General features: G+C 55.2%; 11 protein-coding genes and 1 non-coding gene across 12 annotated transcripts; 6 read left to right on the top strand and 6 right to left on the bottom strand.

Moving 5' to 3' along the window:
- Nucleotides 1–1,442: 1,442 nt before the first annotated feature.
- BJX67DRAFT_391876 (ankyrin repeat domain-containing protein) lies at nt 1,443–3,897 on the bottom strand (the record flags this gene model as incomplete). The annotated part of the gene is made up of 4 exons (XM_071034865.1): nt 1,443–2,635; nt 2,675–2,753; nt 2,903–3,739; nt 3,818–3,897. 4 exons carry the CDS (start codon nt 3,895–3,897, stop codon nt 1,661–1,663), a joined length of 1,971 nt encoding a protein of 656 aa, XP_070880726.1. The 3' UTR covers nt 1,443–1,660.
- A 556-nt stretch (nt 3,898–4,453) lies between these two features.
- On the top strand, nt 4,454–8,767 carry BJX67DRAFT_386278 (uncharacterized protein; the record flags this gene model as incomplete). The annotated part of the gene is made up of 6 exons (XM_071034036.1): nt 4,454–6,412; nt 6,472–6,679; nt 6,730–6,798; nt 6,861–6,896; nt 6,995–7,258; nt 7,326–8,767. 6 exons carry the CDS (start codon nt 4,454–4,456, stop codon nt 8,765–8,767), a joined length of 3,978 nt encoding a protein of 1,325 aa, XP_070880725.1.
- Nucleotides 8,768–8,955: 188 nt separating this feature from the next.
- Nucleotides 8,956–10,791, top strand: BJX67DRAFT_391872 (cytochrome P450; the record flags this gene model as incomplete). The annotated part of the gene is made up of 3 exons (XM_071034864.1): nt 8,956–9,199; nt 9,275–9,823; nt 9,886–10,791. Exons 1-3 carry the CDS (start codon nt 9,143–9,145, stop codon nt 10,789–10,791), a joined length of 1,512 nt encoding a protein of 503 aa, XP_070880724.1. The 5' UTR covers nt 8,956–9,142.
- A 27-nt stretch (nt 10,792–10,818) lies between these two features.
- On the bottom strand, nt 10,819–12,578 carry BJX67DRAFT_367902 (MFS general substrate transporter). The gene is made up of 4 exons (XM_071030579.1): nt 12,410–12,578; nt 12,119–12,364; nt 11,275–12,072; nt 10,819–11,213 (listed from the first exon to the last, which is right to left on the bottom strand). The coding sequence occupies exons 1-4, from the start codon at nt 12,492–12,494 to the stop codon at nt 11,017–11,019; spliced, it is 1,326 nt and encodes a 441-aa protein (XP_070880723.1). The 5' UTR covers nt 12,495–12,578; the 3' UTR covers nt 10,819–11,016.
- Nucleotides 12,579–13,435: 857 nt separating this feature from the next.
- BJX67DRAFT_367899 (uncharacterized protein) lies at nt 13,436–13,797 on the top strand. Its single transcript, XM_071030578.1, has one exon. It carries the CDS (start codon nt 13,613–13,615, stop codon nt 13,781–13,783), a length of 171 nt encoding a protein of 56 aa, XP_070880722.1. The 5' UTR covers nt 13,436–13,612; the 3' UTR covers nt 13,784–13,797.
- A 432-nt stretch (nt 13,798–14,229) lies between these two features.
- BJX67DRAFT_386275 (YidH family protein) lies at nt 14,230–14,733 on the top strand (the record flags this gene model as incomplete). Its single annotated transcript, XM_071034035.1, has 1 exon — nt 14,230–14,733. The coding sequence occupies one exon, from the start codon at nt 14,230–14,232 to the stop codon at nt 14,731–14,733; it is 504 nt and encodes a 167-aa protein (XP_070880721.1).
- A 132-nt stretch (nt 14,734–14,865) lies between these two features.
- BJX67DRAFT_326650 (GNAT family N-acetyltransferase) lies at nt 14,866–15,684 on the bottom strand. The gene has a single exon (XM_071027430.1). The coding sequence runs from the start codon at nt 15,423–15,425 to the stop codon at nt 14,952–14,954; it is 474 nt and encodes a 157-aa protein (XP_070880720.1). The 5' UTR covers nt 15,426–15,684; the 3' UTR covers nt 14,866–14,951.
- A 58-nt stretch (nt 15,685–15,742) lies between these two features.
- Nucleotides 15,743–18,012, bottom strand: BJX67DRAFT_391868 (flavin-containing monooxygenase). The gene has a single exon (XM_071034863.1). The coding sequence runs from the start codon at nt 17,958–17,960 to the stop codon at nt 15,984–15,986; it is 1,977 nt and encodes a 658-aa protein (XP_070880719.1). The 5' UTR covers nt 17,961–18,012; the 3' UTR covers nt 15,743–15,983.
- Nucleotides 15,792–15,893, top strand: BJX67DRAFT_t95. The gene has a single exon. It is a non-coding gene; the product is annotated as a tRNA-Val (tRNA).
- A 490-nt stretch (nt 18,013–18,502) lies between the features above and the next one.
- On the top strand, nt 18,503–20,239 carry BJX67DRAFT_367894 (uncharacterized protein). The gene is made up of 3 exons (XM_071030577.1): nt 18,503–18,822; nt 18,876–19,808; nt 19,865–20,239. The coding sequence occupies exons 1-3, from the start codon at nt 18,603–18,605 to the stop codon at nt 19,975–19,977; spliced, it is 1,266 nt and encodes a 421-aa protein (XP_070880718.1). The 5' UTR covers nt 18,503–18,602; the 3' UTR covers nt 19,978–20,239.
- On the bottom strand, nt 20,174–21,100 carry BJX67DRAFT_386271 (ankyrin repeat-containing domain protein; the record flags this gene model as incomplete). Its single annotated transcript, XM_071034034.1, has 1 exon — nt 20,174–21,100. The coding sequence occupies one exon, from the start codon at nt 21,098–21,100 to the stop codon at nt 20,174–20,176; it is 927 nt and encodes a 308-aa protein (XP_070880717.1).
- A 777-nt stretch (nt 21,101–21,877) lies between these two features.
- On the bottom strand, nt 21,878–22,805 carry BJX67DRAFT_367893 (DUF1993 domain-containing protein). The gene has a single exon (XM_071030576.1). The coding sequence runs from the start codon at nt 22,692–22,694 to the stop codon at nt 22,179–22,181; it is 516 nt and encodes a 171-aa protein (XP_070880716.1). The 5' UTR covers nt 22,695–22,805; the 3' UTR covers nt 21,878–22,178.
- Nucleotides 22,806–23,327: the final 522 nt, after the last annotated feature.

Here is a 23,327-nt window from a genome sequence, read left to right as displayed (position 1 = left end):
ATAGTTAGTACCTAAACTAGTAGGTATTAATAATAACCCTGCTCTAACCCTGTTTAGATAGCTATCTAATAGCAGCCCAATAGCTGATTATATAAGGATCCTAACTCTTGCATGTATCCTAGTTCTCTAAGTAATTTATTTTATTTTTCTTGTAATATAATCCTCCATGTAAACCTGAACAAGTTCCTTTATAAAGACTAGGCAGCTCAACGCTTGCTGGCACCCGGCGTCGCGACAGCTGAATACTTTCGCCGAATCCCGACGCCTTACAATGGATTGATCGGCGGACCCTAATCTAACAACTAGGTTGTTATATATTATAGCAAGTCTTATAGAATATATATAGTTTAATAATTAGCTATTTTAGATTTAGGGATTTAGTAAATAACTTAGAGAGCTATAGCAATTTTAACTTAAGATTATCTAATTTAAAATCCAAAAATCTTAGAAAAAATAGTAAAGATAAGTTAACTTTATTAATTAGCCCTATACCTATAATTTACTTAAAATCTATAGATAGAATAACCTAAGAATTCTTCCTAAAAATAGTATTAGTAGACTTGTTCAACCCAACCCGTGAAACTCGCCCCAACCCGCCCCAACCCGCCAAGAAATGGGTTGGCTCAGATGAAGGACGTAACAACTGGAACAGCAATCCAACAAGGACCTGCACCGTATCTTCTCTGGCTAGCCCCAGAAGTCCAGATGGCATGTACGTGGTTCACCGGATATTGGACGACTACACTGGCACGAGGCTAGGAAAGACCGGCGAGAATGATTCGGGAAAGACGCAATTGTTATTGGTTGCTGGGAGAGTGCGGCTCAGACTTGCTGCAGGTGTGCACGGGCATGCGCCAGCATGTGTCTGCGGTGCGACCAATCTATCCACGATGCAGGAGCCGCACTTGCTTTCGGGGCACAACAAAGCCCCTCCCTACCTTCCTCCATGGAATTACCCAATTGGGTAGAAACCCCTGGCCCTTTCCCCGGCCGCGGAGTCGTCTGACCTTGGTTTAGCAGAACAGTGCAGCGGGACGAGGAGCGTAAGCCCATCGGCATCCCTCGGATCAGTCAACACGGCGCCTAGAACCATCGACGCATGGGACGGAAACACCAAGCGGCCGCGACGGAGCGTGGAACGTGAGCGCCTGATTGGATCTATCGCTTGCTCCTGGGCGCTCGGAGCTTGACCCAGCCCAGGCAAGTCTTGTTCTGCCAGGAACAGACCGGGCCAGACCTGCTGCGGCACAGCACGACCACATGCTTAGCAGGCGGGGTCTGGAACGCCCCTGCGGACACCGGGCAGTCATTGGCAAACTGCGAGATTATCAGAATCGCAGCCCAAGGCGCGAACTTGTCACAGTCACCTCGACGTTGCATTGCGGCACAGCAATCGCATCTGCGGCCAGCGCTAAGCAGGGGTCATTCGAGCCCGACAGTTCTGTATGGAATGAAGGGACCAAAGAACACAAGTCCTCGCCGAGGGCCATGGGTACTCATACCCCGGCTATTCGATGGGATGAGTCACCGCGTTCGAGAATCCTAACCGAGAGGGCAAAGGCAAATGTCCGCCTACTACAAGGGGATGATACGAAAGAAGGTATATGATGGCTGGAGCAATAATGCGGAATCAGAATAGAAAGCAGCATGGGCTCGAATTTCACTCCTGGCCTAGCGCACCCTCCAACAGCTTCACCATCTCCCACTTCTTGGCTTGCTCAGCTCTGTCTCTCGGGGTGAAGCCGTCCAAATCTACGAGATCTGGCCGCGCTCCATGTCGTAGAAGCACCTGCGCACACTCCAGGCGCCCGTAATATGCGGCCCACCCGAGTGCGGACCAACCAAAGTCATCCACCCGGTCAACCTCGATACCAGGGTGTGCAAGTAGAAGCTCCATGCAACGCGGCCGTGCGGTCTGCATAAGCGGAGTCGCCCCAGTGCGTGTGGGCCGGTTGATATCGATTCCGCTCTGCGCGAGTAAGAGCTTCACAAGCCCAGCATTCCCGTGGACGGCGGCAGTGTGTAAAGCAGTCTCACCGGTGAAGCGGCAACTGGCATTGACATCGAGGCGGCCGCATTCGAGCAGATCGCGCACGAGATCCTCCCGGTCTTCGCCGATGGCTAGGTGAATCGCGGTCACCCCGAATGAGTCCGGGAATGTGAGGTCGGTTTCCGGATGCTTGACAAACAGAGATATCACGTCATATCTTCCACGCCCGTGCCGTAGAGCGTGTGTGAACGGGGTTGTTTGGTAGGCGTCGCGGCCCCTGCCTTCTGTCATTTGGGGATTGACCTCGACGGACGGCTGTTCAAGCAAGAGCGCCGTCGCCGCGGCACTTTCCCCAAATACAGCACACCAGAGCGCCGTTACCCCATACCGATTTTTCATGTTGAGGCCACCGGGATCCTTCTCCAACAGCCGTTGCATGAATGGAATGTTACCCGCAAACGCCGCTTCCATCAAGGGCGTATGGCCTTTTCGGTTCCGTGGATGTAGGACGTCGCCTTGGCTGGAGTCTAGAATGGATGGGAAGAATGGAATATTGGCACCCGGTGCTGCGGGGGCATCAGGAGCCGTGTTTGCTTGAGCCAGGAGGTGCAGGATGGTATTTCCCTCTTTGTCTCTGTTGGCAAACTGTCGGAAAGTGAACAGACTGGCAATTCCGGGAAATACTTGGAGCAGGGATATTTGATCCCGCGGCCTGAGACGGGTTGCGAGAAGAAGAAGGATCTCAGGGGGCAGAACAGGGGCTCTGGTGGGATGCATCGCTGTTGCAGGCAAGAGGGCAAGGAAAGGGAGGAAGGACCAATTTAACCATTTCCAACGACCATATCAGCCAAGAAAAGCCGTGGCACTTCGGGACACTATGGACAGGATCTCCTGCTGAGGGGCTATTCGCACGCTCTCACCCGGTTGTACGAATGTGCCCAATTTGTGACAGCCTTCCGATGCGCCTTGTTGTCCGGCGTCTTGAGAATCTTGCTCATCGCAGCATCGTAATCTTGGATCACCTTGTCCCGACCCCCAGGGTAGTCGAACTCGTACGTGACGATCGTGCCTCCTCTGTCAGGCTGCATTGCACCTTTCATTTTTTCAAACTCCTCGTAGCCTGTCATGGGGGTCCTCGCAATCGGCTGTCCAAAGTAGTTCGCTCGCCTCATCTGCTTGATCACAAACTCGTTCAGGTTCATGCTCCGCAAGCCAAGGACCAATTTTAGGGCCCGCTCGCTCTCCATGTTCCAGTTCTGGAACCGCTTTTTCTGCTCCGCCGTGAGCGCGTTGCCCTCGAGCTGCTTCTCAATCGCCTTCCTCGCCGCCACCTGCCAGTCGCCCAGCTCGCGTGCCGCGCGGTAATACTCGCTCGGCTTGTCGCTGAATCCAGGCAGGACCTTGGAGGTATCCCAGAAGCCATTGTAGTAGACGCCCTTTTTCCCTTTTCTATCCTTCTCGTCGGCGTCTTCCACCACCTGGGCAATCACTTCTGCGACAGTTCTATCACCTTCCCCCCATTCACTCCACACCTTGTCCGCCCTGGCGTCGTTCCAGGTCGGCCAGAGCATTTTGGACGGGTCAGGTTTCGTGTTGTAATCGCCAGTAGGCGCCCAGATATACTCGCACAGTTCACGCAGCGTGCACCGCTGCTTCTGCCCTCGCAGCCCGGTTCGCGAACCGACACAGCCCGTCGCAATTCCGCCGTCCTTGGCGGGGTCCGTGAAGATTTCCTCTTGCATGTAGATACTAAAGATCAAGGCCCTGTTTCGATCAGTCACGTCTTCCCACGAGGAGTGTCCGCGGGATCCAGCGGATGGCCCTTACCGTTCAGCAGAGCCTCGGATGCCAGTGGCCGTGAGGGTCGCGCAGAAGGAGAATAGGAGATACACAATGGCGAGCTTCATCTTTGCCAGACGGGCTGGAGAGCGATAGGGCCAGCGACAGAGGGGGAGGCAACTTGCTTGAGAATCGAAGGACGGGCCTGGCGGAGGCTACAAATACATCCTAGAAGCCCCCTAGCATCTTTACAGCCGTTGGACACCCACCTCGCAGAGCGAATCCTGCTAGATGGTCTACAATAGCCTTGGGGTCATCAAGGCACCGCCGCCAAGACAGCGTATAGATGAGAATTTCCCAACCCCTGCATCCAGAGCCTTGTCCGTAGCGCAGGTTGATGTCTCACTTGATTATCTAGCTTTCTCGACGCTTTCCTGGGTGTTTCTTCGTTCTGTCCAATCTACGTCCCAATACAGGCTTTGGGTCCTCCGTACGGGGACGGTACGTGCGTCCGAGGCCGCTGTGCCCCGTCGACCGGGGGCAGTTTCTTATAAGCCGGTTTGGAGCGTGGCTGTACAATATAGGAGAGCAGTGGGCATTGCACTCCCTCTTTTCTTTCTTCTCTCTGTTCATTTTCTTTTGCTTGTGTGTTCTCTACACTTGGTTTCCGCTCTAGCCAGCAAGATGTCCCGGCTACAGAGCGTTTGCGTAGCCTTCCTGTGGACACTCTTCGCGCGACCCATCTGGGCCGGCCGAGATGTCGAGGGAAACAAGATCCTCCGGCTAGGCGACGCCGTGCCCATCGACAGCCCCGGGGCCTACTACGCCGACTTGCACCCCTGCCCTGCAGCCTGCGGCGACAACAAGCCAGACAACTGGACAGTGTACTCGGCCGTCGACCGGCTGAGATACTGCCCCGAGCCCATGCTCTTCGACCTCGCGATCAACAACCCGGTCGACGCGCCGGATGCGTTCGTGAAGATTCGCGCGTGCACGGCGGGGGAGCCAGAGAACGCGAATACCACCGCCAACGCCCTCTACCTGGCTCTGGCAGAAGAAGACACTGGCGCGTCTACGAATAGCAAGCGCGATGTGGGCGAGTGTCTATCGGCCTCTGCTCGAGATGACAAACTTTCGCTGCAGTTTGGGCAGCGAGGCGCGGCGAGTCAGGTTGACGCCGCTGTCGCGGCCCTCGAGCATCTTCAGCTGTTCATGGAGAACGACTCAAACTGCGACACCCCCGTGCTCCTAGCTTACTCGAACGGCACGGTTGCTGGCATATACCTCGGCCCGGCGTTTGGGAGGGCCACGGCCACATCTGTGCTCGAGCGCCTCGAGAAGCAAGTACGGGAGAACGGAGTGGGTGAAAGGGCGCTGGTGCAGCTGTGCGGCGTGAATCGCAATGCCCACCATGTCCTCGGCGTTGCCCTCGATACCACCGGAGATGTTGCGGGCGTGCAGAAGCTCCTGAGCACCTGGTCCAAGGCCGAGTGCGCCGGCGATCTGGATGAAACGGCCGAGTGGGATGGCGTCCCCGTCTCAGAGGTCGACCGCGGGCTGGGTCGGAGTTCGCGCAATGATGCTGAGAAGCGAGGACCGCCAGAGCTGCTTGACCTGACCAGCCTGCACCCGCGAGCAGAATGCACGGTAGAAAAGGCCATCGCCGGCGACAACTGTGATACACTGGCCGCTCGGTGCGGGATCACCAGGACCGATCTCGTCTGGTACAATGGCGATGCGAATCTCTGCATGCCGGGGCACATCCTCGCGGGCCAGCGCTTGTGCTGCACCCGTGGGACACTGCCTGATATCCGGCCCAAGCCGAATGAGGATGGCTCCTGCTTCTCGTATACAGTGCAACCAGGGGATGACTGCACGACCCTGGCGCTCACGTATGGCCTCACGAATACGGTCCTCGAGCGGTTCAACAACAAAACCACCTGGGGCTGGAATGGATGCCGGAACCTCAACTATGGAATCAACATCTGCCTCAGCAATGGCGACCCGCCCATGCCGGCGCCCGTTGCCAATGCGATCTGTGGGCCAACCAAGGTGGGAACGGAGCGTCCGACGGACGGGACACCTCTGGCAGACCTTAACCCGTGTCCCCTCAACGCCTGCTGCAATATCTGGGGTCAGTGTGGTATCAACGAAGACTTCTGCATCGAGGAGCGTGGACCCGCGGGAAATCCAGGCACCTCGCCCGCGAACACAAACGGCTGTGTCTCAAGCTGCGGCGTTGACATCCACAACACTGACGGCGACCTTGTCGTCCCCTACGGCCGCGTCGGCTACTACGAGAGCTGGAACTTCAACCGCAAGTGTCTGTGGCTGCGCGCGTCGAATGCAAACACCGACTTCACCTACACCCACATCCACTGGGCCTTTATGGAGGTCGACCCGTCGGACTGGAGCGTGAAACTCGCAGACCCGTACAACCAGTGGGAGGACTTTAAGAGTCTGGACGATGTTAGGAGGATAATATCCTTCGGAGGCTGGGGCTATTCGACCGAGCCAGAGACGTACGACATCCTTCGCCAGGCGATGAGTCCGCCGAATCGCAAGACCTTTGCGACCAACGTAGCCGCCTTTGTGGAGGAGCACAAGCTCGATGGTGTGGACTTTGACTGGGAATATCCAGGGGTATGTGTGCTTCCCGTAACAATGCACAGAGGAGGATGGCCAGACTGACTATGGACTAGGCCATGGACATCCCAGGGACCCCAGCGGGCCTCGAGACGGACGGTCCGAACTACTACAAGTTCCTCATCGTCATGCGAGGCCAGCTTGCCGAGGGAAAGTCCTTGTCCATCGCTGCGCCGGCTTCATACTGGTATCTCAAGGCCTTCCCCATCGACCTGATGGCCAACGAGCTCGATTACATTGTCTACATGACCTATGATCTCCATGGTGAGTTGTGCGGTCTCTGGGAACGAACCTGGCGACTGACGTGACAAAAGGCCAATGGGACGCTGGCAACCAGTATGCCACAGAGGGTTGCCCGACGGGAAACTGTCTACAAAGCCACGGTATGCTGTCCTATATTTCCCAAAAAGTGGCCTGACACTGCGGCTAACGCGACTGCTTGCAGTCAACGTCACCGAGACAACCTACGCTCTATCTATGAGTAAGGGCCCCTGTGTGAGATTTCCACGCCTATCCCTGCTTGCCAACGTATTCACCCGTTACGGAAGAATGCCTTTTTTCGCTAATTGCAAGGTACAGTTACAAAAGCCGAGGTCCATACAAACAAGATCTATGTAGGAGAGGCCAGCTACGGCCGCTCCTTCCTCATGAGCGAGGCGGGATGCACAGGGCCAGACTGCTTCTTCGAAGGCGACCGTCTGAACTCTCCAGCGGCAAAGGGCGTCTGTACAGACACCGGGGGCTACATTTCCAACGCCGAGATCAGCCAAATTGAGATTCTCGGCGACAATGTTCAAACGTGGCATGACGAGGGTTCGGACTCCGATATCATGGTGTATAATGGTAGGCATTGTGCTTTTGGATACTCTGTCCCACATGCCTGGAGGTAGAGTCTGCTAACGCTCGACAGATACTGAGTGGGTGGCGTATATGAACCAAACCACGAAACTAAGCCGCCGAATCCATTGGAGGGCCTACAACTTTGCGGGGACGATTGATTGGGCTGTGGACCTGCAATCGTATACGGATGACGAGTACTACGACTACGAAACGGGCGAGGGAGGCGAGGACCTCCTGCCGCCCCTACCCGACGACGAGCCGGAGTGCAACGGGTCATACGACGACCTGGAAAGCATCGACGCGGATTTCGGAAGCATCCATGAGCTCTGCCTTGGGCAGTACATTCTCGAAGTTCTCCAGAAGAACTTCACCGCGTCGCTAACCGCATACGACGAGTTGATGGAGGATGGCTACGACGGCAAGTTCGAAACGTACGCCAAAGCTGTCGTCGCCGCGTCCAGCAAGGTCGTCGAGGAGTTCATGTATGAGAATGGCGAGAAGTACTTTAGCTGCATCGTCACCGAGGAGATCGAGTGCTGCGCCTACTGCGAGGACCACCACGCCACCAACCACCCTGAGATCTCCTGCCGCTACTGTGAGGAGTACGACTGCGTCCCAGACGGCGCCTGCGACGACCCAGAGGTCCATTGTGATCCGCCAGAGTTTCGGTACCGGAATATGACGCAGCCATGCCCACCCGATTACTCGATGCGCGGGCAGCCACCGCCAACTGACGGGCGGTATATGCAATCCGTGTACTGGACGCTCGAAGACCCAGACGCCTTCTGGGCCGACCTGTACACGGAGACAGGAGTGGCGCAGGAGGGTATTAAGTGGACGGACGTTCACCATTTCCCGTGCTCTCCGACGGAGGAGCACTGCGCTGAGAAATACTGGGACTACAACTTCCCGGTCCCTAGCGAGTACGACCTTGAAGACGTGATCAACCCCAAGGACGTTGTTGATGACGCGTATTATAACCTCAAGCGCCTCCAGCCAGATCTTGAAGATGTGGTGCAGGTGGTGAAGAACGACGACTACTTCGGCGACATCAACGAGCTGGTCGATGCCGTCTCCATGCCCGTGTTCATGGTCTCCGACGCAATTGAGAACATGCAGTCCATTGTTGAAATCGCGGAGGAAATTGAAGAGGCGAAAGCGAAAGCTATCCTGTTCGCCTTCCTTACCGCGATCTTCTTCTTCGTGCCGGTTGTCGGCGAGGTCATGGGGGCCGTCAGCTCCCTGGCGAACATTGGCCGCATTGTGGCTCTCCTCGGCGCTGCGGGAAATGTGGCCCTGGACGTCTACACGATCCTCGACGATCCGGAAAATGCTCCTTTGGCCATCTTTAGTCTCATCTTGACGCCACTGTCCCTTATGGATGTTGTCAAGATTGGCCAGGCTGCAAGAGCGCGGAGGGGCATGCCTGCCAGTGATGTTGCGAAGCTGGGTGACAGGCTCGCCGGGCGATTAAATCTTGTTTCAAAGCTTAAGGATAGATGTACGATATAGACTCGCTCTGCAGTGGGATTTCTCGTGTGGGGGCGATGGCCAGAACTTGGGTTAGCAACAAATTGCCTCATCAATGCGGTGTATATATTCAGGTCAAAACGACGAAACTCGGTCCAGACTTCTCGGCTTGGCACACTTCACTACGTCAGGAGTATTGACAAGCCTTTTTGTGCGGGGGTGCCACTATTTCGTGGCCCGGAATGTGGACATCTCGGGTTGATCTCCGCAGAGATAGATGTGAGATAACCCAACTCCGCGAGCCATAAATCTCGAGACGCTCAAGACTTCATACAACCCACATATGATCACGCCCATCAACCAACCATTGAGCGAAACATCCTCCATCATCCGCGCTGTATCTGAGAATCGGAAGATATGGACCCCCGAATCTGGATATACGCCGCCGTTGCGCTGGCACTATGGGTCCTCAAAGTATCTCCCTCTCTCTCTTCCCATTCTATCCACGCGAACAAGACCTCTCTAACTGTGACATTTAACAACATATAGACCCTTTACGACGCTCTAACCTCCCCCCTCCGCCCCCTCCCCGGCTCCCTCTTCACCCTCCTCAGCAACATCCCCCTAAAACTCGCTACGATATCCGGCCGCCGAATATACTTCATCCACGCTCTCCACAGAGCCCACGGTCCCATCGTGCGCATCGCCCCCACCGAAGTCTCGATCGCCTCACTGCTGGAGGTGAAAGAGATCCACCGCGCGGGATCGCCGTTCCTCAAAAGTAAGTGGTACGAGGAGTTTGTTATGAGTGGGGTTCCGGGGGTGTTTAGTATGTCGGATCCGCGGCAGCATGCGGAGAGACGGAGATTGTTTGCGAGGGCGTTTTCGAAGAGTGAGTTGCGAAGGAATTGGGAGGCTGTTGTAAGGGAGAAAGTCCGGTTTGCGGTGGGCAGGATGAAGGGGGAGATCGCCATGAATGGTGGCCAGGGAGACGGACGGGGGAGGTGTGATATCCTGAAATGGTGGACGTTCCTGGCGACTGACGTTGCGGGACACTTGATGTTCGGGGAGGACTTTGGGATGTTGGAGTTGGGTGTTGTATGCTTTTTCCCCTGCTTCCCATATCGCCTCTGGACAGTGTGATCTGACACTGCTCTTAGAAGAACGAATACATTGCTGCCCTGGAACGCACCATGAAAGCTTCCGGCATCGCTAGCGAACTCCCCCTGCTGGCATTCATAGCACGCAACCTCCCAATCCCGAGTGTACGGTCCTTCTTCCGCCCAAACGAGTGCCTCACTGCCTACGGAAAGCGCGCAGTAACAAACAGCCGCGCGAACAGCGCCTCATCACGGAATATCTTCTCGGGGCTCGTCTACGAATCCGAGAAAGCAGACGGCCTGACCGAAACAGACGTCGTCACCGAAGCTGCAAACCTCATCGTCGCAGGCTCCGACACAACCGGGATAACCCTAACATATCTCGTCTGGGCTGTTCTCTCGCACCCGTCCACGCTGCAGCGCGACCTCGAAGATGAGCTTTCCTCATTAGAGGACTCGTACGATGATGCCGCGCTTGAGACACTCCCGCTCCTTAACGCTGTTATCAAAGAGACGCTGCGTCTCTACGGCGCCGCACCGGGCTCGTTGCCGCGATCTGTCCCTGAAGGCGGAGCGAGCTTTTTGGGATACTTTATCCCCGGCGGCATGACGGTCAGCACGCAGAGTTACACCCTCCACCGAGACAGAGAGCTCTTCCCGGACCCCGAAGTCTTCGATGTTACCCGGTGGCTGTTACCGGGAACTTATGGATCTGGAGGAACCACGGGAGCATCCAATTCGAGTCAGACGCAGACGGCACCTGCATTCTCTCCCTTCGGCACCGGCCCGCGCACGTGTCTGGGGATTCACCTTGCATACATGGAGTTGCGGCTTGCGGCCGCGGAGTTCTTCCGTGAGTGTCGCGGGGTGCGGCTCGCGGAGGGGACGAGTTGGGAGGGGTGCATGGAGCCTGAGAATTACTTTTTGATTGCGCCGCGGGGGCATCGGTGTGAGGTTGTTATGTAGGTGGGGGGTACATGTTGATAAACAAGATACTGCAAATTATGCTTCATTGGATGAGTCTAGTCATTATGCATTCTATCTGCTGATAAGGTAGTTCTTTTGTCATATGTACGAAGATTCACGGTTCAAACATTCGCAGCCCGCTTCGGCCCCGCCGTCAGGTACACATACGAGGAGCCCGCAACAAGGAGGGCAATCGCAGCTATTACCTACCGTGAGAAAACATCTTCAGAAGAGCCGGTAGAACTCACCAAGCACGCTATTCGCATAGTAATACCCGAGAACCTCGGAAAAGACGCCCGAAAGAAGCGGTCCGGCAATCATGCCAATGTTAAACGGGAGTTCGGTCAGCCCGGAAAGCCGCGAGTTTCCGCCGTAGGGACCAAAGATATTCGGGTCTTTGGCTTCCAGGTCGTGGACAACCGCTACAGTCCTTCTGTTAGTCTTTGCGAAAAAAAAAAAGGATGGGAATATTCTGCGGCTCACCCATCATCTGGAACGTGCCGGCGCCGCGGGTAAGAGCCATCGCGAATCCAACACCCACAATCGCAGCGACGTAGACGGCCTCGCCGCCGGTGCCGGGCTCGAGCCGGCCCCAGACGAACTGCTCCCCTGGCACCGCGAGGAGCCAGAGTAAGGGGGCGAGCAGCGCCCATCCGAGGGTTGTCGGCCAGCGCAGCCCGACTCGGTCGCGCAGCCAGCCGATAGCCGCGCCCAAGAGGATGTTTGGGGCTTGGAGGCCGAGGAAGAGGAGTCCGACTGGTAAGCTGCCCCAGCCGAAGACGTCGCGGACGTGAAGGGGGAGGGTTGTGTCGAAGGCGCTGAGGATGAGGGAGAGGGCGAGCGTGTTCAGGAGGCTGGCGAGGATGTGTGCGTTTGTGAGCATGATGCTGTAGAAGCCGCGGCGTGGGGGGTCTTTTGACGTGTCTGCGGGGTCGGAGGTTGCATTGGCGTCGGGGTCGCCTGCGTCCTCGGCAAGGAGGGCAGTTCTCTCGTCTTCATGAGAGACGGCCGGCCGCTCGATCATCAGCAGGCGGGCGAGGAAGTCCACGGCGAGAAGGAGGAGGGCAGCCGACCATGTCGGCCAGTATCCCAGCAGCTGCAGCAGGGTGCCGGACACCATCGGCCCTGCGAACATGCCCGTTCCGACCATGGAGATGGTCGATCCAACGACTGTTCCCTTGTTCTCTTCGCTGACGCTGTCGACCAGCGTTGCGAACGCGACGATCCAGACCGAGGAGCTCGCGAGCGCTTGCAGGGCCTGGCCGGCCATGAGCACCCACACTGGATGCGTCAGTAGTAGCCCGTTAAATGGGTAGGAATGACTTACCAGTTGAAGAGCACGCGACGAGGACCGTACCCGACGCGCATGCTGCGAGCGAGAGGAGGAGCGGGCCCTTCCTGTTGGGAGTCTTGTCGGCGAAATGAGCGATGAACGGGGCGGCCACGAGCGAGATCACGCCGTAGACAGTCAGGAGCGTTGTCGTGAAGTTCTGCGTCCGCGATGGGTCGAGACCCAGCCGCGTTTCGAGCATGTACGGCAGGATGGGGACGATGAAGCCAAAGAGGAATGTTTCTGCGGTGGTCAGCGTCACTCGATCGTTGTTCAGGCAGAGAGTACCAGAGAATAAGCTGATGGTCGCGGTGGCGATGATCCACAGCTGCGATGAGCGCCATCGGTAGCCCCAGGGCGCGTCGGCCGTCATCTCAGATAGAATATTATCAGGATGAGTATGGGCGTGCAAAGAAGAAAGATCGCTGTCAGATTCGGATTTTCTCGAGTTGAGTCACCCCGCTGTTGGAGAGCTGCAGCTGGACTCGAAGCATCGAATGGGATGACAGCCTCTGGGGTCAGATCTGCAAGTTTTTTTTTTCTCCCCTCACCTGAGTAATTTTGCTCTTTGCACTGCATCTTCTGGACTGCTTTATACTCTGCGTGGCCATACACTCTCACCACCACTACTTTTCAATCATGCAGGGCACTTGAATCGCACGGTTTTGATTCAATGCATGTAGTGCCTCAGTATGAGCTACAGAGTTACGGGGAGATTCACATGACGAAGCGCGGGGGTCGGCAATCATCGGGATGAAACCAGAAGAAGGATCTGAGTTCCTAAGGTCTCTCTAGCAGTATTGCCATCTGCAAGGAAGCCTGTAATAGGCGTTCATGTCAACTATATTAGAAAAGACCAATTGAATAAATAAGGCAAGGCAAAAGCAATATTAGGGAGGTGGTAAAGAATTGATCCATCACCGACAATTGTTTACAGGTCGACATATTGTCTTGCTTCGTGATTTCGGGAACTGACAAAACTTGTAACCAAGCCATTAAACAGCAACCAGTCGGCCTTTCATTAAACTCCCTCTATCACCAAAGGGAGCAGCCCGAACCACCCTCCAAACCTCAGTTCGACTTGCCATGTCAAGCGAGTGACACAATCAAAGGAAAAAGCGCTACTCCGGTACATGGCGACTACTGCTCTACCCTATCTCGATATTAAAAGCGGTGGCATTCAGAAGGGAATATGTTGCAGTGGTTGCCAAATTGCTTTGGAAAAGGCTTTGAGATCATCAAGGGCTGAGTCTAATGCTTGTGCTCTACGAGATAAAGTTTACTCCTATGAGGGATTCATGGAACACTTCCGGCAATGTCGAGAGGCTCAAGACGTATGGATGTTGAGAAATCAGAGGGTTGATGTCGCCAACCTCTCATATTTGTCAGGCGGCGAGGTGGGTTCAGAAAGACGAATGTTATTATGTCTCCTGACGGCAAATAGCACACAGAATCCCCGTATAACCCCCCCAAAGATGTTGGTAAGGATCCATGAAGCTTAACGGTGTCGACCCAGTGCGAATCGAGGGAAAGGAACTCCCCCGATGTTTGCTTCACACCCTTCGAGCTTTTCTAGCAGAAAGCCGATTACACGGCCATGCTCGTGGACATGGCCAAGGGATCGTGGGGCAAGGCCCGTGGTTTCCAGTTTACTATACATGAGGTCTCCCGCGATCATCGGGGTAGTTCCCACTCAAATCATGCGACCTTCGCAAGGACAACCAGCGATCTCGTAGTAGCCTGCTAACATTTACAGCACTTTGTACGAGAAGAATAGGGGATACCAGAGCCATGTGTAAAGAGAGACTAAGATTAAAAGAGGGAATCAATAAATAGTATACTCGACGGTTTTTGCTTTTTTTCTTTTTTTTTTTTCTTGTGCATTCGTTTCCACAGTCTGCTATCGGGATCGTCAAACTCTGGAACAACAAAACACAAAACACCACTCCAAAGCAATCCACCGGCATCCATCAGTGTCAGCGTGTCAGCTGTGACTCCACCATTTTATCCGACCGAAACTCAGTTCCAGCACCCACAGACCCGGCTCCACGCTCGTCAATCACAATATCCTCAAATCACCTGTTCCCCGGACCAATAACAACCAAGCAATGTCGCTCCTCCGCCGCCTGCTGCCCAACCCCGTCGCCAACACAGGCTCGCAGCTCCGCGACCACCAAGCCAACGAGCGCACGTTCCTCTCCTGGACGCGCATGGGTCTCGCATTCGCTGCTATGGGCCTCGCTGTCGGTCGTCTGGGGTTGATCGAGCACCTCTTCGCCCCAGCTGGTGTCGTCGCACACGACCACCCGTCCTCCGAAACCGCAGCAAAAGCGCGGGACGGGAGCCCCCAGGGGGAAGATGGGACGCGCTCTCTCGCGAAAACGAACCCCGACCTCCTTGCTAGTCGCTTATGCCAGGCGATTAGTGTGTGGTCGTTTGGGTACGGCATCTTTCGGTATTTGTCTGTGAGGCGGAATTTGAGCCGGGGGCAGTTTGTTCCGGCGGTTTGGGGGCCGGTTGTCATGACGGCGGGGACTTTGGGGGTTATCGGGACGATTATTCGGATGGATTGGCGGCCGAAAGCTGAGTTAGCAAGGAGTGATCGTGAATAATGGAGGCATGCCTGGATGGCTGCTGAGCTGTATGATACGAGAGACATAGAGACATAGAGGTAATACCGTAAAACGGTTTTTCGCGACGCGTTTAGTCTTGAATGAGGAGTGTTTCAGTGACAGTGCTTTGTTTACAAGGATAATCCGTCCAGATATATCCAAAGCTCTCTCAGAAGGCGTTCCTTCATTTAGACAAGAATCCCCAACCTCCCTGCCAGCTATATATCCACCCTCCTCCGATCCAGCACCATCCCCGTACTAACAGGCGCCGAATCCACAAACCCATTCTTAAAATACAGCTTCCTCCCCGGCGGATCCGCGAGCAGATTAATATATGGCTCCCCCTCCGCCGCATGCTCCTTGATATACGCCAGCAGCCTCTTCAACACGATATCCCCAAGCCCCTTGCGCTGGTGCTCGGGGAGGACAGCCATATCCGCGATGTGGAAGTACCACCCGCCGTCGCTGATGATCCGACCCATTGCGACGGGCGTTGGTGTTGCGGTGCTGCGTTCGCTGTTTTCTGGCGTTGGTGAGGTGTACGTGATGTAACATCCGAACCAGCTGTTTTGGACGACGGCGGCGCCTTGCGCGGGCGTCTTGGGTGTGAGGCCTGAGGCCGCGCGCAGGTGGAGGTACTCTGGGACAGAGGGGTAGCCGTCGTGGAGAGTGTAGTTTGGTGGGAGTGTCATCTTTTGGTCAGTTTTTCGGTCAGTTGCTTTGAGAAGGGCAGAGTCGGGATCTCTAATCTGCAAGAAGAGAATTGAAGAGGCCAAAAGAAGGGTTAAGAATTATTGACAATTAATTCTAAGGCGTTCCAATATATTTTGCGGGCCCAGGAACCAATGCAACCATGCTCCTCGAAGATACTCCAACACTGTGGGGTTCACCTACTGCTGCCTGGTTTCTGTCGTTGCCTGATTTATCGACTCGCTTCACAAAGGATTGTCAAAGCTTGACTCCTCAACTTCTCAACAGCGACCTTCTCTTGTCGTGTCAAAGGTGATCAATAACACCTCAGATTGTGGTTGCAAACATGGATGCATGACTAAGATTTTAGTCGCGTGGTCTAATGGTTATGATTTCTCGTTCACAGTGTGAGCTTCTCTGCCGACGGCAGGATCCCGAGAAGGTTCCCGGTTCGATCCCGGGCGCGACTATTTTTGTTGCCCTAAGAGGTGAATGGCTGATAGCGAGTCCAAACATGCTATCCCGAAGTCTGCCCTCAGGAACGCACTACAGCCAGTCACCTATAGTAGAGCCTTGATCGCCCTCGCTGCCTCAACCGATATCCCCTTCAAGGAACCCTCGTCTCTCCACTTCCCGATATACTCAAGGAATGACACCGTCCCCTCTGACCATACAACCCCCCTCGTCCGCTTCTGCTTCTCAGCAGGATCCGTGATCGTAGCCACCTCGCCGTGCGCATTGAAGTAACCCGGTGTACACCCAGCAAGTACAGAGAAATACGGAGCCCGGCGCAGAACCTCCGCCGTATGCGCCTCCTCTGCCTCCCTGGTAACCTCAAGAATCGCACGCTTCCCCGCCCCAACCCGCCGCTCCGCTTCAGAAATCCAGTACGTGATATGCGCCGCAATCAGACCAAGCATGAACACATTGTTCCCTGTGATCGTCGCCTGATTCGTCCCCGAGAAGAAGAGATTCGGGAACCCGTTCGTAGCATACCCGTGTAGCGTTGCGGCGCCGTGGGCATTCCATTTGTCTTCGAGAGACTGACCGCCGCGGCCGAGGACCCTTACGCCCGTCCGTGCGGCGGGACTCGCGTGGTCTCGGCTGGGGACGCGGTATCCCGTGCTGAAGATGATGATGTCGACAGGGTACTCCTTGTCGTCGACGACGAGACTGTTCTGGGTTATGCGCGATGGACCCTTACCGTCTGTGTCGACGAGATGGACGTTTGGGCGGTTGAATGTCTGTAGATACGTATCGCTGAATGTTGGTCGTTTACACCAGGACGGATACCACGGCTTCAGTTTCTCGGCTGTCTCCTGGTCCCGCACGATCTGGTCAATTCGCGCGCGGATAGACTCCATATGCGGGAGGTCGAGAGCGTGAAACGCATCGGCGTGTTTCTCCAGATTCTCAAGCGACGGATCGACGATTCCGTGGCGCGGAGATCCAAGGACGGCCGAGTAAGCGGGCATATCTGTCCATCCGTCGTTGACGAGATTCGCCTCGCCCGGCGCGGCGGAGTCCGTAAGCCATTTGTTCAGGTTGATCTGGCGCTTGAACTGCCACCCTTTCTCGCTGGCGACTCGGGCGCGGAATGTATCCCCGTCTGTGGCGTGCTGTCCGCGCGGCTTGACGTATGCTGGCGTGCGCTGGACGACGTACAACTCCGCGGCGTACTTGGCGACTTCGGGGATGACGGCTATGGCTGTTGCGGCGGTGCCGACGACGGCAACTCTTTTCCCTTTGAGTCTTGTCAACCGCTGGTCTTCCTGCGAGCCCCCGGATACGGTATAGTTCCACCGCGCAGTATGGAAGAGAGACCCCTCGAACGAGAGTAACCCGGGGATCTTAGGAACCTGCGGCCGCGTCAGAACCCCGGCAGCAAGATAGACATACTGCGCACGGAATGTGCGTTGAATCGGCGCCTCAGCCAGCCCCCGCCCCCTCTGCTCAACCGACTCAATCGACCACAATTGAGCCCGCTCATCCCACGCCACACCGCGCACATCCGTCCGGAAAAGCGTCTTATCGACAAGATCCCATCGCTCCGCAATCCGCTCCGCGTACTCCCGGATCTCCAGCCCAGAGGCATATTTCTGCCGCGGCACGTACCCCGTCTCCTCAAGCAGCGGCAAATACACATAACTCTCAACATCACAATGCAACCCAGGAAACCGATTCCAGTACCACGTGCCCCCGAACCCACCCGCTGCATCGACGAGCCGGATCTCGTCGGCGTTTTTCGCTACGCCCTCCTCAAGCAGCCGGACGGCGAAGTGTAGCCCGCCGAACCCGGCGCCGAGGACGAAAAAGCGGTATGTGCCTCCGTCCGCTATGGGCGAGGGACGGGCGTTTAGGGCTACGTGGTCGACCCAGGGGTCGTCGGCGAGGGTGCGCAGGCGCGCTTCGTCGCTTTCTGTCAGTTGGAGGAATTGTGCGGGGCCGTCGGGACGAAGGCGCTTGGTTGCTTCTTCGGCGTAGCGTTTGCGTGTCGCGGAGAGTTTTTCTGGGGTGATGGGGGTTGTCTGGGCCATGTCGAGTATTGTGCTGGATGTATCTGTTTAGTATGTATCTATTTACCTTCTGACGGCGTTGATATGAGAAAGGAACAGTCTCGAGTTGCGGTGGATATGAGATGGATATTCAAGCGATGACGCGAGCTGCTGCCGGGAAGACGCCACGAATGACACGAATCATGGAGAAAAGGGCGCCATGCCGCTGATGATGTATGAACTACTCCAGATGATCTCAACTCCAAAAATTCGGTGGGAATCTGCGTTCGCTCCCCCGCCTCGCGTGCTGTTCCTCTCATCGCCGAACACATCGATATCCCTCTTTCGACCAAACGACGCCGACGCAAGCATAATCCAATTATAATATGTAGTCACGCCGGATATTAGGCTTTGAAAGGACTCTTCCTCAAGTTCAAGGACGATGTCCGCCTATATATATATCTCTTCGAATCTTCCTCAATCCACGTGACTTGGAAATTTGATGCCATCAGGACATGAGAAAAAGCAATCATCAGCTTCTCCTGTATGACATGCAAAGTCTCTCAGCTTGTTAGCACGTGATAGCGCCACTCCTGATTCGGCTTGGTGGATGTGTCTCGATCTCCAGCTCGACATCAACATATCGATAAAAGTCACCTCCACCGGCGAAGGGGACCGTGAAAGATGGCTTCTCCGACGCCACGGTCGCTCGTTGACCTGCCAACCGAGATCCTCATGGAGATCGTCTGGCAAATTCCGACAATCGAGGACGCGTACCATCTCGCCCGGTCATGCTCGCGGCTCTACGAGATCCTGCAAAGCGCGGCATGTAGGAGTCGCGTTTTTCGGTCTCTGGCTGGTGTCCCCGGGTCTTCGGAGTATAATCTTGACAAGGCGTTCTCCGGTTAAGTCGCCTGTTTCGAATAAGGTGGATGTATTGCGTACTGACAACTGCAGTGCTCGTTCGGATGGCACCGTTCAAGTGGTGTTTAAAAGGCACCGAAAAACGGACCTGGATTCTCATAGACATCGACTACATGCCCATTAAGGATAAGGTTCACTTGACAATGTGGGATCTGACGACCATCCGCAATCACCAACGACATCTTACCTTCCACGAAGCACTGCACAAATTCCTGCAGCAGTTCTACGATCTCAAGCGACTGTGGCATAACCATTTTGAGTCTGGAACCGAGGACATCCTCGCGGCCGCCGCGGCCCTTCAAGCCGACATTTTGCGCGAACCAGATAATGCTAGTACCGGTGTCCCTGCAGACGACCTTTGTAGCGAGAGGACGGTCATTGCGCTCACGCTCGACTGCCTTGCTGTTATCCGGGACCTGTGCCATATAGAGTGTCATGCCACCAATCGCCCACAGAATTGGCTTTTTAGACATGGCTCCCGCGTGAACCTGTTCGCAGCCGGCTACGAGTACAATACGGTCTATCCATCTGTGACGTTGTACCGGTATGTAGGCACAGGCCGACCGAAGAGAGCACGGCCCGCTGGTAGAGCCACCCAGGATGAGGCAGGCCGCTGGAATTATGGCCACATTGAAGATATGCTGGGCGACATTTTGCGCCTGTCCTTGGGACTCCTGAACACCCAAGATCCAAGACACTGGTCGACGGTACTATACGTGCTTTCCGTGCTTGTCCTCATTCGCGATTCCCTCAGGCCTTATCTACAGTGGATGCGGAAGATGACAGTTGCAGGTGATGCTGTGGCTAAGGTCCTCGACGATCTCGCGCGGTATTACTATCTATGCACTGACGGCGGGTTCGTGCTGGGCTATTGGTGGGACGAAGAGGCCTACGCAAGGCGCGTTGGACACTGCAAGGTCTCTATTGAACGTGCGCATCGACTGCGTCGACTGTGGGCACCTAAAGGTACGTTTAAGCTCCCAAGAGGTGGGGGGTGTTCACGTCTGACATCAGATCTCTAGACGACAGCGACGATGAAGAAGACGGCGTAGTAAAATGGGACGACTGCGAAAGAGCGCTAGGCACGACGGGCTTTCGGGAGAGATTGGAGCTTTTCATTCGCATGTGGGATTGAGAGAGGTCTCATTTTAATCTTGAGTAGATGACGTGAAAGTCGACCACTGGAATGGCCTTCATAGATGGCATACCCTGGAGTATGGAGTGCATCCACAAGCTGGCCCAAGATCCCTATCACCGACCTCCAGGCTACAAAGATAGCTCTGTGAAATTCTCCTTCTCTTGGCTCCTTCAAACAGAGTAGGTCGACAAGCTCATACTGGGTAGACTATCCGCCCGTAGAAATGTTCCAGTTGCTTATGGGCATGACTGCCTTCCTCGTGCATCGCGATCGCGTCGCGTAGAAGAGATTCTGCCTTGGTGGATGTTCGCTGCGCATCAAGGGCCCCCAGAAAGACATTAAGGGTCTCCTCCTCCCCAATATGGCAGGCAACATCTAGAGGGCATACACCGAAATCGTCCTCGGCGAGAATGTCCGCTCCCTGTTCGATCAGTATGGACGCTGTGGCCGCTCTCAGCGCCGAGTTGTAAGACAAAGCGGTCGTGCCTCGTGCATCTCGGGCGTCAATATCAAGTCCGAACCCTAATAACGCATCGACAATGGCACCGGCTTTCTCCTTCTCCTCAGACGAGTCAGCGGCCGCAGAAAGGAGCTCCATCTGCCATTCTGGTTTGCGAACATTAAACCCGCATGCAACCAAGTATCGGAGAAGGGCGACGTTTCCATTATTGCAAGCGACCAGAAGCGCATCCTTCCCGGCATTGCGCCCACCCACAGGTTGAGGCAGAGGCAGTCCACATTGCACAAACGTGTCCAGTATAGACTCGGTAATGCCGGCCAGCGATTGTATCGGAATCCTCTGGTAGTCTTCTGGCCCTGTCTCGGGCAGAGCGAGGTCAAAATCAAAACCTCTTTCTAGAAGCACCCGGACTGCTGCCGGGTTTCCGATTTCTATAATCTTATATCCGAGAGGCCCGAATTCCAAACCTAAGGCAGACAAGGCAGATTCGTCAGAGGCTATGGCTTCCCCAACTCTGGGATTCGCGCCTCGGTCTAGGAGGAGGCTACAAATGGAATCAAATTCAACCGCATCGAATAGCAACGGCCTGCCTTTCCAGACAAAATTCGGGTTTGCACCCTGATCCAACAGAAGCCGAGTGATCTCCACACGTCCGTCCATTCCGTGCAGCCGCCGCCAGCTCGCGGACGGTTCCAAAACGGCACCCCGCATCCATCAATATTTTCGCAATCTTCACGTTCCCGTTAATCGCTGCGTAATACGACAGCGGGGTCTTTTCAGGATTCGCAACCAACCAAGAGCAGACAAACAATGGATTCTTCTTGACGCTCGACCGCCGTTGCCAAGGGTGTCTTTGGACCCGCTCCTGAAAGGTGATTTAAATCATACACGAATATCTTCTCCCAGGGATTAACTGAATCGAGACCGGCGGCATGAGAGAGAAGCCACTTAAGCATGTTCTCAGAACCCACCTCGATGGCCCTGTGAAGTAACCCGTTGAAGTGCAGTGCCCCGGCCTCCAAAGCTTTGAGTGCAGTACCATCAGATCCATGTAACGCCGCCCAGCTGAGAGTATGCTCCTTGTCTCGCTCGACGGATCCGCGATAGAGGCGCCGGTTGGCAGATTGGTAGGTGCGGCGATTCACCCGACACAGGGCGTTCATGTCCTGTAGGTAGTAGAGATGGTCAAAAAAGCCAAAATCAGCTCTGAAGGAAGCGTCGAAAAAGACATCTTGAAAATACCGCCCATAACGCGAGAAGGGGAGAGGGAAAGGACATTCAAGGGGGGTTGCTGGAGGTATCATCCATACGAGATCACGTGCGGAGTGCTCATGGCCGTACGAAGTCCCCCCAGAGGACATCTACAAACTCCAGCCACTCGGGGTTGTCGCTGACCAGGACTTGGAGGGCTCTCGGATTGAGAAGGAGCGCCCAATTGCATCTACTTCGTTAAATGGCCCGTTTCATATTCAAGAAAGAGTGCCCGGGTTCCAGCCTCCCTCGAACAGGAAGGCGACTACGAGGCTCCTGATGTTATAGCCCTATACAAGCCAAAGATACTATAATCAACAAAACCTTCAAAATTCTCCGCCCAAAAACTAGCTCACGAAGTAATCAGCCTGCCGGTGGTGTGATCCTACGGCCTTCAGCTACGGGATAGCTTCTGTCTGGCGATGTGTCTTACTTAGGCTTCATTCCGTCTACTACTGTAGGACACCAGTTGATACCTCAGTCCGAATCACATCCCCATGAAATTCTTCAGGTAATCCCACTTCGTAAGGTTGACGCCCTCCTTCCGCAGAATATTGTAGGCGGTCACAATATGGAAGAAGAAGTTTCCCAGGCCAAACCGCACCGCATAGCCCTCCGGGGTAAACTCAAGCTCGCTCGGCCCCATTGGCGCCTTAAAAGTCTTCCCCTCATTCGCGGCCAGTGTTGCGGTGTCCGCCTTCTCGAGAATGGCGAGCGTCTCGTCGATGCGCTTGTACAGGTCCTCGTAGGTTTTGTCGGACTGCTCGAAGTTAGGTACTTCGACGTGGGCGGCGAGATAGTACAGCTTCAAGGCGTTGCTCGTTGCGGCCCAGACCTGTAGGGAGAGCGGCCACATGTCCTCGTAGAGGCGGGCATTGAAGAGGTCGTCGAGGGGGGCGCCCTTTTGTTTGGCGTGTTCTTCGCCCTTTTGGAGGATGGCTTTCTGGGTCTTGAGGGCTTTGATTGCCGAGGTGATGGCGTAGCTGTGGTACGGGGAGGCCATTTCGCGCGTGGAGGAGCAATCTAGTCGTTTGAGGTTTTAAAATTAGAATGTCGTCGTGTCTCGCAATCGGAGAGATCAGAGAGGATAGGGAATTTAGGTTGCTAACTGTGGTCTATCTAGGGATATTTATACCTGCGAGGCGGGCTGCGATAGCCTCCACGTCAGCAACAATACGAAGGAACCATCGAATGAGCAAAGCGAAATGAAGGAACAAATAGGGGGGGGAGGGAACAGTGCTTCCCTTGTGCAGGGATTCAATTAATAATTACATTCCACCAGGTTTGGCCGCTGGATGATGCGAAGCCATCCTCGGGCCATTCCCCGCAGAGCCTTCGGGTGGGGTGTTGTGAAACTGCGACAGAATACGAAGCTGTAAGGGCGCGTTTTTCGGGTCCAGCCAGGATTTTGTCGCTTGCATTATTAATCACATCGCGGGGGAGCCATAGACTGCTGTGTCAACTTCAAGAGGCGAGAAGTGGCCAGATATTGTGATTTCAGGCTTGGTCTTTCCCATAAAAGGACCCAAGCATGCCGTGAATGACAAGAATCGGGCCGCTTCGTGCCAAGCAAATCGGCCAAGGGAGCAAATCTCGGCTGTCAGATTCCTCTGGCTTCCCCGCTCCATGCAGGCAG

This window comes from Aspergillus lucknowensis (genome assembly GCF_044049455.1).
Source record: "Aspergillus lucknowensis strain CBS 449.75 chromosome Unknown BJX67scaffold_83, whole genome shotgun sequence".
In the NCBI taxonomy this organism is placed as follows: Eukaryota; Fungi; Ascomycota; class Eurotiomycetes; order Eurotiales; family Aspergillaceae; genus Aspergillus; species Aspergillus lucknowensis.
Note: the sequence above shows the minus strand (reverse complement) of the source record. Positions and strands in the feature narration are given on the sequence as shown.

Coding starts and splice junctions, on each gene's coding strand:
- BJX67DRAFT_367902 (XM_071030579.1), bottom strand. CDS start 12,494: ATGACGGCCGACGCGCCCTGGGGCTACCGATGGCGCTCATCGCAGCTG. Junction 12,365..12,409: donor GACCATCAGCTTATTCTCTG/GTACTCTCTGCC, acceptor TGACCACCGCAG/AAACATTCCTCTTTGGCTTC. Junction 11,214..11,274: donor CGGCACGTTCCAGATGATGG/GTGAGCCGCAGA, acceptor GAAGGACTGTAG/CGGTTGTCCACGACCTGGAA.
- BJX67DRAFT_326650 (XM_071027430.1), bottom strand. CDS start 15,425: ATGACACTCCCACCAAACTACACTCTCCACGACGGCTACCCCTCTGTC.
- BJX67DRAFT_367893 (XM_071030576.1), bottom strand. CDS start 22,694: ATGGCCTCCCCGTACCACAGCTACGCCATCACCTCGGCAATCAAAGCC.
- BJX67DRAFT_391868 (XM_071034863.1), bottom strand. CDS start 17,960: ATGGCCCAGACAACCCCCATCACCCCAGAAAAACTCTCCGCGACACGC.
- BJX67DRAFT_367894 (XM_071030577.1), top strand. CDS start 18,603: ATGGCTTCTCCGACGCCACGGTCGCTCGTTGACCTGCCAACCGAGATC. Junction 18,823..18,875: donor TCTTGACAAGGCGTTCTCCG/GTTAAGTCGCCT, acceptor TGACAACTGCAG/TGCTCGTTCGGATGGCACCG. Junction 19,809..19,864: donor TCGACTGTGGGCACCTAAAG/GTACGTTTAAGC, acceptor TCAGATCTCTAG/ACGACAGCGACGATGAAGAA.
- BJX67DRAFT_367899 (XM_071030578.1), top strand. CDS start 13,613: ATGAAGCTTAACGGTGTCGACCCAGTGCGAATCGAGGGAAAGGAACTC.